The 13,044-nt window shown below is 44.3% G+C and overlaps 1 protein-coding gene across 2 annotated transcripts in view; it reads left to right on the top strand.

Annotated features, from left to right (window-relative positions):
- SLC4A11 (solute carrier family 4 member 11) overlaps positions 1–13,044 on the top strand; it is a gene marked incomplete at its 5' end in the record, with an annotated part of 101,778 nt that overhangs the window by 55,894 nt on the left and 32,840 nt on the right. For both annotated transcript variants that reach the window (XM_082315274.1, XM_082315273.1), the window contains 2 exons: positions 2,451–2,657; positions 7,681–7,765. In XM_082315274.1, coding sequence (XP_082171400.1) covers positions 2,451–2,657; positions 7,681–7,765 — 292 coding nt within the window. The remainder of the gene's footprint in view (positions 1–2,450; positions 2,658–7,680; positions 7,766–13,044) is intronic.

The raw sequence follows: 13,044 nt of genomic DNA, 5'->3' as shown, positions 1-13,044 counted from the left end.
TTGATCAAGATGGTGTGTTCTTCTAGCTAATGGTTGAACGGTTCAAAGCTCAAGACCTTTTCACACTTAAGCTGCCTGTTTACACCTTGAGGCTACTAGGTCTGCTTCTGGGAGGTGCTGGAGAGGTTGGGGACCTTGTCTGGAACAGGACATATCCTGATTCAATTTCCTGCTCTTCAATGCTATCTGTGCGACCTTGGGACCTTCTAGTCTGGTCCGTCTGTCTCCTCCTCCCCTCCACCACCACCCTTGTTTAAATGGAAATACTGGTGTTTCCTTATTTCCCAGGATTTCTGGCAGACTTTTCCCACATGAGCAGTTCAATGCTTTTGGCATAGATCTCAAACCCAACAGGCTGAAAACATATTGATGTTCTTTATGAAAAGCAGCAGGCAAACAACTGAACCCGCGCGCAATTGCATTGATCTCTCTTTCATTGTACGGGAGTTTGCTTATCTCCGGCCAGCTACGTGCAAAGCACCCAGCGAACAGCTCTGCATCCGCTTGTGTCCTGAAAGTTTGCAGTTCCAATGGACAGCATCAAATTAAGGAAAGGGAGTGGAGGCCAAGCAGAGCTGCAGTTGCCAATATGCTTTTTATTTTAAATGAGTTTATCTAGCCAGCTCTAAGTACGCATTTCTGGTACAGCAGTTAAAATAATTAACCTGCTGACAGTAACAGATTAAATGAGCCTTGCTTGGGGAGAAAAAAAAAATAAAGCCCAGAAAATGGGCATCTGTTGTTCTGAGGAATCCAGATCCTTGGCCTTCTCTGATATGGAGGATGGAAAAAACTTGAGTTCTCTTGCAAATATCTGCACTCTTCCTCTAAACTATTCACTTGTCTCTCTGGGAAAGCAAAGAGAGAGAGCAGCACTGGGCAGCTTGAAATAACCCCTTGCAGCATCCAGCCCAAGGACCACTGCTTCTTAGAGGGGAAAGGAGAAGCCTCCCCTGTGATGGCGAATCCAGGCTGGTTGAATCCAGGCTGGTTCAGTCTGAAAGGACCGAGCTTACAAACTCTAAAAGCAACTCCCAGAGCAGATTATCTTCACTTAAATCCAAGCCCTTCCCTGGAAACTTAAGCATGTCCTAGCAAGTGTGTCTGAAGGGGCATTCCCTGTGATGGAGAGAGGGTGATGGAGGAGAGGTGGAGGCAGGGCAGTGTGAGCGATGGAGCAAGTATAGCGTCAGTGATGACTGGGACTAGTGCAGTGCCACCCACACATCCATGCCTCTGTATCAAGCAACACTGAATTATTTGGTTGTGTTCATGAAGAAATTGTTCATCTGCTTTGTTATGAATCATGAAAACTAATTCAGATCAATCACATATGCTCGCTACTACTTTTCACAGTAATGTGAGGAGCTTGGAGGCTGTCCAAAGGAGGGTGGTTGTTTGGGTGTCTCTAGCAGTTGCTGCATGATGAGTGTTGAGTGTAGCTGATGCAAAGTTTTAACCCACCTGCCTTAAAAAGAGTTCTTAATGAGCTATGGTTCTGTATAACTTTGCCTTAGTAAGTATGTTATCTGTCCTGACCAAAATGATACAAGCAGTTGAGCAGGTCAGGGTTTGCAGAGCTTGGATTTGGTGGGTTTGTGGAGGGATGGGGAGCTCAGTCGTCTTTGCTGTTCCCTTTGCATCTAATTTCCAAGGTGCTTGTGGCAATAGGAAAGTGGGCTTGGATACGGCTGAAGCTGGACCTTCAAAGATCAGGACTGTGGCTCACCGAAATGTTAAAGCCTGCAAACAGGCACTTGTTCCTTTTTCATGTTTGCAAGTCTCCTGTCCCTTCCAAACATTTAGTGAAAATAGACAGTGCCGCTTGTGTGCCTGCTCAGTTGCTTCTTTCCTATGCTTTCCTCTGTGCCAGGAGTTACTTTAGCTGAGAGCTCTAAATCTCTGCTTGTGCTGCTAGAATTGCTCCAGAGAGGCCAACTGAATTGAGTTTTAATGCCCAGAAAATAGTAAGCTGATGAAGCAGATGTGCACAATAATCTGTCTTCTGGAAAAGATATCAGGACACTTCTACCTGCAGGAGCCTTAACTACAGCATCTTTCCACCTCAGTAGCAGCAATGCTGAGATGCTATGGGATAGCAAAGACTTTTATCTGTTAGTCTTAGCAGCCTTGAAGGGAGACTGGGGATAAAAATGCATGCTCAGCATGATTCAGCTTTGGATCGAGTCCTGGGAAGTTGATCAAGTAAGATGGATCAGTGCTTCTGGTCAGGGTGTGTATGCTGATGCCTTCACAGGATCCTGCTGTGGCTGGTGTGTTCATCTGCAACAGCTTCCACATGTCCCCTTCTCTCAGGTGTCCCTGGGGTCCTGGAAGCCAGGCTCTTCAGATGGTGCCCAATGGGGCAAATCAATGGGTTTACCTTTCAGAAGTGAAAGAAAATGGTTTTACAAGGGTTTTTTTTCCTGTCTTTTTTTTTCCCCACTCAGAAAAGTACCAAAACTGCTACAGAAGTGGGCAGGACCTTTGCCACGATGTTTTCAGATATAACCTTTCGTCAGAAACTCCTAGAAACCAAAACTGAAGAGGAGTTCAAGGAAGCCTTAGTCCACCAACGCCACTTGTTGACGGTGGTGAATCAGAGACCCTCAGCAATGAGTGATGGGCACAAGTCGCACAGTCCTAAGCCACTCAAGGTAAGGCTGGACAACATCTGCCATGCCCCTGCTTCAGTCGTGTCCAAATGCATAAATCCAAGGGGTTTTGGGTAAGGGGTTGAAATACTTCTGCTGCTTGCATCCATTGGGCTCTCCTAGCAAGCTCTCAACACTGAGGTTTGTTTTTTTTTTATGAACGGCTGTTTTGTGTATGTCCACCTTTCTCAGCTCCTGCTGTAAATCTAAAAAAATACACTTCAGAGAGGCAGGTGCTGAAGGGAGGCAGAGCAGTAGGGGGTTTGGTTACAGGACTTTGATTCCAGATGCTTAGTCAAGGGTGGGATTACTGGATCACTGTGCGTTGTCAGTCCAAGGTACTTAATCCTTACAATCAAGTCTCTGAAGGAAGCTGCTGCTTGTCTTTCCTGCAGCCAAAAGACATCTTGGCCATCCCTGCATGGTAATTTCATTTAAAAGTTGCCTGTCAGTATTTGGCCTGACTTCTCACTGTTTGATCTGTAGCTCTGTAAAATGTTACTTGCTTTGTACTTTAAAGTCTGAGGGAAATGCTGTAATTCAGCTTTCTTTTCTGGAATTTCCTGTGTTATTGGTCATCACTTTGCTTTTCCGTTCAGAAATTCATTCTTTAACCGGACAACATACCTGAAAAACAAACTGTGCCATCTCTAGTTTGCTGCTTCTGTCCCTGAATTACAATAACTGTAAAGCTTTGGGTTGCCTACAATGTGGAAGCTGGTTAACTTATCACTTTTTTTTTTCCCCTGGAATAGACTTAAGGGGTTTTGATCCACACATCTGGAAATGAGCAAAGCTCATGTTTTTCCTGCAGAATCCCCTTACTTATAGGTAGTGCTTTGAACTTTGCTAGACCCCATACTTGTTCTTAAGTTTGCAGAACAAGTTCTGAAACCCTCTTCAAACCTAGGTCATTCAGAGCGGTGGTATTTGGAGTAGTTGCAGTAATTTAATATAGGTAAAGTGCATTTAACCCTTTGCACTTGGTCTTTCAAAGGGGTTTTTGGTAGAGCAATTCAAGTGTCTGGCTCTGTCTTCTGCTAAAACTATCCCTTTCTAAATGTCTGTAGAGGATTTCCCGCTCTGTGGTTTGGTGAGCAGGAGGGCTGGATGCAACACTGAGCTTGTGTAGATGTTGGCCCTGAGAAGTGATGGTTCCTACCTGCCTTGCTGGGCAAGCAGCCTTGGCCAGGCAGACTTTTGATGGCTCTGAGCCAGTGCTGTAGGTAGTGATGCTTGTTTCTTTAGCGCTTGCTCTTGGCATTGACCGTTCTTGGTCTGGATTTGGTAAATCATTGTTTTTAAAATGCTCTATCTTTCAGCTCTCAGGAGACTTAGCCTGTGTAGTAGTAACTCTGCTTTCTCATGTGTCTTGGAAGAAACTGTCCCCCACCCCACCTTGCCAGTATAGACCTTAAGAATTGGGATGGAGATTTCCTGGCAAGCAAAGATTTACCTGGAGAAGTGAGGTTGCTTTGAGATCATAACTTGTATTCCTCAGTTCCTATTCCTGCCTTCTCCAGCAGCATCTCCCTTCCCCTCTGCCTGCCCTGTGCAATAGCCTTCTAGAAAGGAAGCATATGAGCACAAATTTGTATGAGACCAGGGGTGTAATTTCAACCTGTGAACGACACCCAGTGAAATAAATACCCTAATCTGGAGCCACTGTATTATTACAACTGAGCCCTCGGGAGGAGGCAGGAGGGTCAAGTCTCTTGGTAGCACAAAAATCTGCCTCCTGCCTCCCTTCTTCCCTTGGTCCTGCAGTGATGGGGGAGAAATGGGCCTCAAATGCTCTGTGTGTGAGTGGGATTTTTGCAAGTGCTCATTTTTACCTCTGCTAAAATACAGAAGGGAAAATGACAGTTGCATATCACACTGTGCCTACAGCACAGTCAGTTTGCTTTGGCTTATCTCGGGGGATTATTTAGGCAAGGCTACATACCCAGTCATAATTAAGTCAGCCTGAAATCCGCTTATTTACTGAGGCATCTAATTGTGATTTTGTTCATGGAGGAGCCCCTAATGCTTGTGATGCTTTCTGGCTGTGATTTTGTGTCAGTTTGATACCTGTGTGGATTTGCTGAGAGGGCTGGACTCTGCTTGCTCAGCATCAGCAGGAGGGAGGATAGTGCGTGTCCCTGGTCCCTGTAAAATAGTTGTGCAGCCCCCCAGTGCTTTAGAGGATGACTGGGAAAGGGTCGGTAGTGTTGGAGCAGATGTTTTCTGTTTGGCTTTAACTGCTTTATACCCCCAAACAATGGTCACTTGTGGCAAGAGACTTGGAGAGATTTGTAAAATGGAAAGTGGAAAATTTATGAACTTGGTCCAGGATTTTTTGTGTGTGCTCCTTTTGCTGCTCTTTCCTCCCTCGTGTATCAGGAGCAGCATGGGCAAGGCACTGGAAGGACTTGCAGAAGAGGAGAATGAGGAGACTGAAGAAGGATTTGGTGCTGGGTACCTGGGCTGCTGTTCCTAAAGGCTAATAAGCCTTGAGCTTGGCATTGGTGGGGGATGCAGCTCTGGCCTCCTCGATGAGGCCACCTAGTATCAGAATGTTAAATCTAAAAGACAACAGGGCCGTGAGAGAGGTGCCACTATGTATGGGAGCGGAAAGCCAATGAGTCAGCCAAACTTGAAGGAGAAAGAAGCAGGGCATGGCAGTCCAAGAAATTCCCAGCACTTGAATGTATGAGGAAGCAGATCAAAAAGGGCAGGAATGAAGTGTCAGCACTGTCCTTCCCAAGGTTTTTGGAAACCTCGCAAGGTGCAAGCTCAGAAGATGTCAGGAGGCAAAAGCCAGACTGAAACACGTCTGGAGTAGAGTTAGACAATGAAGATGCATGGTGGATAGGTTGGGGTATAAACGTAAAACCAAAAAGGGGCAGTAGCTTCAGAGGTCAGTGAACTTGGTCTTTTATCTTCTCAGTGCAACCCAAGTCGAGTATGAGGTTAGTAGAGCAGAGAAGAAAGTTAAGAGGAGGGTTAGCCATACAGAAGAAACAGCTTTCCCCATACTTAGCCACTGATGAGGTTTAGCTTGACATGGCCATGCCCTACCCTAGGCTAAACTTGCACATGTGCAGGGAATAAATGCATGAAGGAATCGGGGTTCTCAAACATAACCCATTGGCTCCCCCTTCTCTCAAATTTGTCTCAACGCACCTTGTGGGACAAGAAGTCAGGCAGTGCTTTTCTCTTCTGCACACTCACCGCTGCCTACGAACAGGCAAGGTGCATGAGTGCCCCTTCCCTCCCCACCCCACGCTCAGCCCCAGGCCAGCAGCCAGCGTGTGGTTTCTTCCCCAGAAGACGAGATACCCTGAGCAACATTTTCCCTGTACTCGCTGCAGCGAGACGAGTCAACATATTATTCATTAAAGCTATTGTGATTCTCTGGCTGACTCGTGCCTTCAGGAATGTCTTTCTGGGGGGGGGGAATTAAATTGCTTTTCAAGTGCATATGGCTTTGATGTCCAAATATGCCTCCAAATATGGTTTAAGCTCATAGCTTTTTTTGGAAATGCTTAAAATGCAGGTGTTATGCTGGTGCCTGCTGTCTTTTCATTCTGATTGTTCAGGTTAGAGACTTGAAACTGTCCTAAGTAATACAGGTGTAGTGGCAAAATGCAACAGACTTAAGTAGCTGAAATATGAGGGGTCATAGCAGCTGATAAAGGAGCTGGTCCTCTGGGGTATCTTTTGCACCCCAGACTCTAGTGTTTGCCATGCCCAGTGTATTCCTTCTAAAGGAGAGGTTTCCTTGTTGTGTTTTCCTTATGGCTCTGACCTTCCAGGTGCTGCAAGGCAGGTGAGTCCCATGAGAAAAGGCAAAGTTGTGTGTGTAGTCTGTTAAATGAGCACTGTAGTGTGAAGTCCTTTCTAAAGAAGTAGTTTTTATCAGTTTCCACATAAACCAGCCAAAGGAAGATGTCCATGCTGTTTTGAGATGATCTGTTGGTGTAAATTTTGGATATACGATTCCCCCCCACCCACACACGCACTCCTTAGGGGAAGTTATAAGTCATCTGTGTCTAGTTCTTCAACAAGCATAAGAAATGTTTTAGATGAGACAGCTGGGGTAATTAGCACTGTATAAAGGTGCATTTGATTTTTATAGTATGTGTTCTCTCAGTTGAGGATAACAGAAAGAAATCTGACAGGTGCCTCATTTGCAAGTGTTGCCTACACTGATGATTTCCATGTGCTTTCCGTAAGGATGTAGTTGTGAGAATTGGGAGGCTGTAAGTCAATAGCAGCTGTCACATATTTCTGAAAAGCTCCTTATTGCCTATGGTGAGCATCAGATTGTATAAACAATCATGCTGCACCTTGCAGGCCCCCAAAGCAGAAATAAAAGGGAACGTGTTGGGTTTTGGAACCCTTTCACAATGTTCTTACTGTCTTTTAATGAGCAGAAATTATGACTTGGTTACGTGAGGTTTTTCATGCTTGTTCCCTTTTGGTGGAGTTTGAGGTGTAGACGATCTTGGTTCCCTTACTAACATCTATTTGAGGTCTCCCTTTCCCCTGGCAATGCCAAGGAAGGGAGCCCTTGCTGGGGATCCCTTTTCAGAGGCTTCATGTGGATTTGGGGGAAGAACTTTTTGTGGTGGCATCTAAAGAAAAAGAAGCTGGCTAGAGAGCTGGGAAAGGCATCTCTGACCTGATGTCTAACCCCAGGGTACCCAAGGTCTAATCCTGCTGTTGGCCGGGGTGTTTTCAGTGGGTCACACTGTGCATCAGCTCCCTCACCTGCAAGGCAGGGATGCAGATATGAATGGGAGGGGGAAAAGGGAAGGAAGGGAGGAAAACAGGGTGGTCTGGGGGATTTTCTCTTTCACAATGCTTTTGAGGATATAAATTGAAGTGCAAAGAGTTTATTTTTATTATCGTTACAAAATCTGATTTGAATGCCCTATTCAAAATGTCCAGTTTTGCTCCTATCAGTATTGAATAAGGAGGTTAATCTCTTTAACAATACATGAGCCTTTAAACTGACACAACACTTCCTTCCTTTCTTTAGTTGCATGAGTTTCTCAATGTTGGCAAGGGGATTTCTGATGACATTGCACGAAGACTTCCAGTGTACGCTTTGGACTTCACTGACGGTATGTTGGCCGATGTTTATGAAAGCATTGGCCTGATTTTGAATTTTTGTGATGCGATGTCCTGTTTACGGTGTGCGTTGAATGTGTTCTTTGATACATGTAATAGCTCTCTTGTTTAAAAGAATATTTTGACAAAAGCCTGTGAATAGGCAGCGTGGCACACTACAGATGAGAATCTTGCAGTGTTCCCTTAATGAAGATCCTAGCTGTATGTAGATGAGGATTTTAATTTTTATTAAGTGAGGAGGTGATTAAATGGATTGATTATTGTTGTGTGTAGACACAGATCAACTCATTGCAACCTAATCAGTCAGCACTGGCCTAATAGGCCCTTTCTGCTGTCTTTGCAAGCCAGCATTAATAGCAATTATAGTGATGCTGTGGGAGTTGAGAAGGCTTAAACAAAATGTGAGCTTCAGTAACTTCAGCTCGGTGCTTTTAAAAGTGGATATAGCTTGTCTGCTGTAGCCAGATCACAGGAGCAGCAATACAGTGTTTACATTGAGCCTCAGGTTTCGGGCTTTATATAGCTCCCACAATGGCCTTGTTGGTTTTAAGAGTCACTTTCTCCCTTTTCACTTTCAAACTTTCACTTTCAGAGATCCTTACAGGCTGTGAAGAGTCTTCAGGGGAAACCATGATGAGAGCCTCAGGCTGACATCAAAACATATTCAGTTTCTTATAGCTTGTTGGGGAGTTGGTTAATATATTCAAGTATCAAACCCAGAAAGTTTGCATAAAATAGCGATGTAGAGTGTAGGCAGGGACAGTCTCGGGGCTCTGTCAGACACCTTCCTGCTGTTAAATCCTCCTTGGCCCAAGCCACAGTGTCCCAGCCTTCCCCACCTCTGCTGAGGGCTATCTCCCTTGGAGTTGGCATAAGAAAATAAGATGCATACCCAAACCCCGCTTTGCAGACAGGTATTCTAGTGCAAAGCCACCTTCTACAGCAGGTTAAGCTTGAGAGCAAGCATGGGCAGGGTATGGATGTGTGTCCTCCACTATGTTTCAACGAGGATGGTCACCACCAGCAGAGGAACATAGCAATCAGCTGTTGGCTCCTCGGCTGAAGGAGATGCCATGTGTCTGGGGGAGCTGCCAAGAAGTTGCTTCCCACAAAGATCCAGCTTTGTCAGCTAGGAATGCTTCATCCACCACGAGGCGTTTTGGAGTTAGTGGTATCCACTTTGCTGGGAAGAATAAAATGGGATGAGATGCTGGCTTAGCACAGTGGTTGAGTGTCATGCTTTGAGTGATGCTTTCTTTAGGTGCTTTGTAACTGCTGGGATGAAACTATTTTCAGGAGGCTTGGGGTGAAAGGGAGGGCAGGCGCTGTTTGAAGTCAAGCTAATGCTATGTTCTCTGGGGATTTGAGGGTATGTTGAGGAGATGGACAAGAAATCATTTTCGGGGTAGCAGCAAGGAATCTGATAAAACAAAAAATATTTCTTGGCACGTTCATCGTTGGCACCAGATCTGGCAGGGGACTTAAGCTCCTAATCTGGACACCTCTGGAGCACATTTAGAACACCTCATCTCTATGGCTGTTGCTTTGTAGGGCTGTCAATGTCTAACTTTTCATTATAAAGGGATATTTAAGCACTTCAGAAAGGAAATCCTGCAGAAGCACCTTGTGGGGACCCATGTGCATCTCAAGACAGAGCAATGTCTGCTGTGGATGTCAGTGTCCTGAGCGCAGCAGGTTCACAGGCACAAAAGCATCATACAATGTCCTGCAGCCAACTTTGGCTGTCAGCAGATTTGGAAATCCATTTCAGGGTCCGTGTTCTGGCTCTGCATGCATCCAAATTAGCCTGTGCGTGCTGCCTCTCAGCCCTGGGGCTGTCAGCTATAGCCAGGTCCGCAAGCTTAACTGATGTACACGGCAGATCAGGCTTGGCCTAAACAAGGTGCTGTGATTGACTAGCTTGAAAGAATTGTTCCCTTGGTTGCATCTGCCCTGAATGATGAAATACTGTCATAGTGAGAATCCAGCATTGCAAATATTCCAGAAAAATGGTTTTGGTATAAAATGCAAATATAAGTTTAAAAAGTGTCAGTGAATTGATATACAATTTCTAGGAGAGTGGAAGGTGCAGAAATGAGCCAAGTGAAACTCAAGACCTATTGCAGCTCAAATGTGAAGTACTCACCTTAGGAGCAGTTGTGCTCTTTCTAATAGGATATGGGGAAAAGAGGATTTTTAAAAAAACTATATATGTTAGTATGTGCCATTTCTTCCCAGAAACCAGAAATTAGGATGAATTCTTTAAGGATCTGTGTGGAATGAAAACCAGATGGAGCATAAAGTATCTGCCATAAACCACCAAGACTGAAGGTGATCAGGAATGTGAAATTCCTGAACCATCTCAAAGCAGCAGTGTACCAGAACATTGGGGATTTGAGCTATCCAAGTATCTGCGCTCCAGACAACCACACGTGCATCATCAAAGAGCTCTGAATTACAAAGATGTCTTTTTTTGAATAGTTGGAGTCTCTAAATGCTTAATCTGAGAAGCACCCTGGGGTTTTGGTTTAGACTGATAAACCGATTAAGGGCAGGGTGATGATTAATAAGGCTTTCGTAGGGCCAGCAAATGTTTTGTCAGTTGAACTTCCATAGAATTGGTGGTCTTCACACAGTGCACAAAGCTGGCCACTAAATTATCCTTAACCATCGTGATTTGGAAGAGGAGAGAAAGGAATTATCTTTCTCTCTTTTTTCATATTTTTTTTTTTTCTCCAGATGAGGAATTTGTCAGCTTTAGGTCTGTTTTGGAGTGTAGAAGTCTTGTGCATTTTACTGAACACTCAAGGATCAGGGAAGAGTTTTTTCTAAACTTTTGGTCCAGCACTTTAGTGATATGGGTGGCTTGTAATAGGTGTCTTCCAGCAGGAGCATCTGAAGATGAACAACTGGATTATGCTGAGCCGAAGAATACCTGTAGTTTTCCTTTGAAGTTAGGATTAACACAATTTGGCATGTAGTCTCCTTTTAATGACTACAACCCTTGTTTATGGGATTCCTCTTTCTTAAAAAAAAAAAACAAAAAAAAAAAAAAACAAAAACAAAACCACCAAACAAAAAACCCCAACTTGTACAAAACTTCATCTTGATCTTGTCAAATAGGCTCAAAATACGTATGTATCAATATTATTACTCTTTAAGACTCAGTCATCATAGGAGCTTCTGAAATTTTTTTATTTTGAGGCTGGTTTGAATGAAGGAGGGAATTCTGCATGGACTCAGCTACAAGTTTCCTGAAATCCCTTTAAGTTGCTACCCTTGTTCTTCAATCTGTATTTTCTGGTACAACATGGAGGAATAAACACTTACGAATGTAGCGCCTGGAGTGCCCAGGAGGAAATTTGAGGTGCCTGAGGTTTTTATGGTGAGCTTTGATGCTGTGTTCTGCCACATCCCGTCACCTCTCGGGGAGGGAGGGTGAAGGGAAGAGAGGACAGCTGAGATTTAATCTGGTTCCCCCTATTTTTCTTGACCTGTGTCCTCGACACACAGCTGCGGTGGGTGGATAGTTCAGCTGGAGATGTGGATTCCTCCCTGTCCTTGGTCCTGCAGAGGGTCCCTAACCAGCTCCTGAGAGTAAGGCGAGCGCATCTGCTGGCAGCATCCTCGGGATTTGGTGGTGGTGTTTTGCAGGAGGGAGATCTCTAAAGCTCCCCGTAATGCAGGCATGCTGAGAATGAAGGCTTGAAGGCACTGGAAAAATGGAATTTGAAAGGGAAGTTTTGTCTTGCTGGTTGTCTAGGATAGCACAGAGCTTGAACCTGCCAAAGTGTTGACTGTGGATTCGCTGTGGCATGTGCCAAATCTTCATTGACTCTCCCACCTGGTTGGACTGGCCACCTTGTTTGGCAGGATTACATTCTTGAGGGAGGAGGAAAAATAAAAGGATTGCAGATAGGCTTTTTCCCCTCTCTTCCAGTGCCTCTTCTGCTCTAGGTTAGGTGATGGGGTAGCTCCTGCATCACTCTGCAGCTCTTCATTCCTAAATATCACCTGGGTATAAAAGTTCAATGGCCACTTGAAGACTGACTTGTTGGATGCTTTGGGGCATCATGACCTGGGTTTGCAGCTATGCTGCTTTTGAAGTCTGTCTTTGTGTCAGTGACGGATGGGAATGCATTAAAGATGCATAAAAGCATCTTGTTTTGTCTGTGTGGTTTCCTTCCAAGAGACTAGCACTTCATGGGAAATGGGCTGAAAGAAACAAGAGAAGAAGGGAAGACTCTGAGCCCTTGATTTGTTTCTTCATACTTTAGTCTGAGCATATGCTTGGCTTCTCTGCTCCAAAAATCAGTAAGAGTGGATTTCCTTTTCCAGTTAAGTTCTTAGTCTCACTTGTACTGTGATTTACTCTTCACAGCACTTTCGGGAAGATTCATCTTCTGTTCATCTTCAGAAAATTGGGCAGAGTCCAGCAGCTACTAATAGAAGTGAAAGCCCAGCTTGAGGGCATTAGCAGAAGTTTGTAATGCTTTGAGTTTTTACAGCTCAAAAACCTATGAACAGATGTCCTTACTGTGTGCTTTTACCATTGAAAGGTGATTTTTTTTTTTTTTTTTTTTTAAAATCAGGGCTTTAATAGAGACATCCTTGCTGCTGTGCTGCAGATCAGTATAATTAAACTTGTTTTGCATTGGATATTTCAGGGAATCGGGAAGGAACATTAATAGTCAGACATTTCATAGAATGTCCAGCTGTCTTGATTTTGATTCAGTAAATGTACAACTAGTAGACTTAAGGAGCTCTAGTCCCAGTCTCTGGGTCTCTTGGTCATTAACTTAGTGATGCAGAATACCAAGCAAAGCGAGGCCAGTCATGCTGCAGTTTCTGAAACGTTAACCTTGTCTTTAGAAACTACGACATTTCAGAAATTCAAGCAAGTAAAATAGAACTGTCATGTTGATGAACATAATTGCTTCCCATTTCAATGTGTAGATGTACCTTAATTTCAAGGGATTGCTTCTGTAATAGTCAGCCACTGAAATTTCACAGCTGGACTGAGAGTTGATTTTCTGCTACAAATTTACATTGTGCAGTTGGAGTGACACATTTTTTAATGGCTTTATGAGCCTGCTGCAGATGAAATGCCATCATAACGCAGCCCACCTTCGTTTAAATGAAGTAATGTCAGTCCCCGGGTTGCAAATAGACCCTGAAAACGTTTAGCCAGATGTTGACTTTGAAAAGGCAAAAGGTAAATTGTGGTTAACATTGGATTTTAGTGCTTGTCTCAGGTGAATCTGTACAAGAA

This window comes from Platalea leucorodia, assembly GCF_965183815.1.
Source record: "Platalea leucorodia genome assembly, chromosome: 6".
NCBI classification, from domain to species: Eukaryota; Metazoa; Chordata; class Aves; order Pelecaniformes; family Threskiornithidae; genus Platalea; species Platalea leucorodia.
The sequence above is the reverse complement of the archived record's forward strand: the minus strand, read 5'-3'. Positions and strand labels throughout refer to the sequence as shown.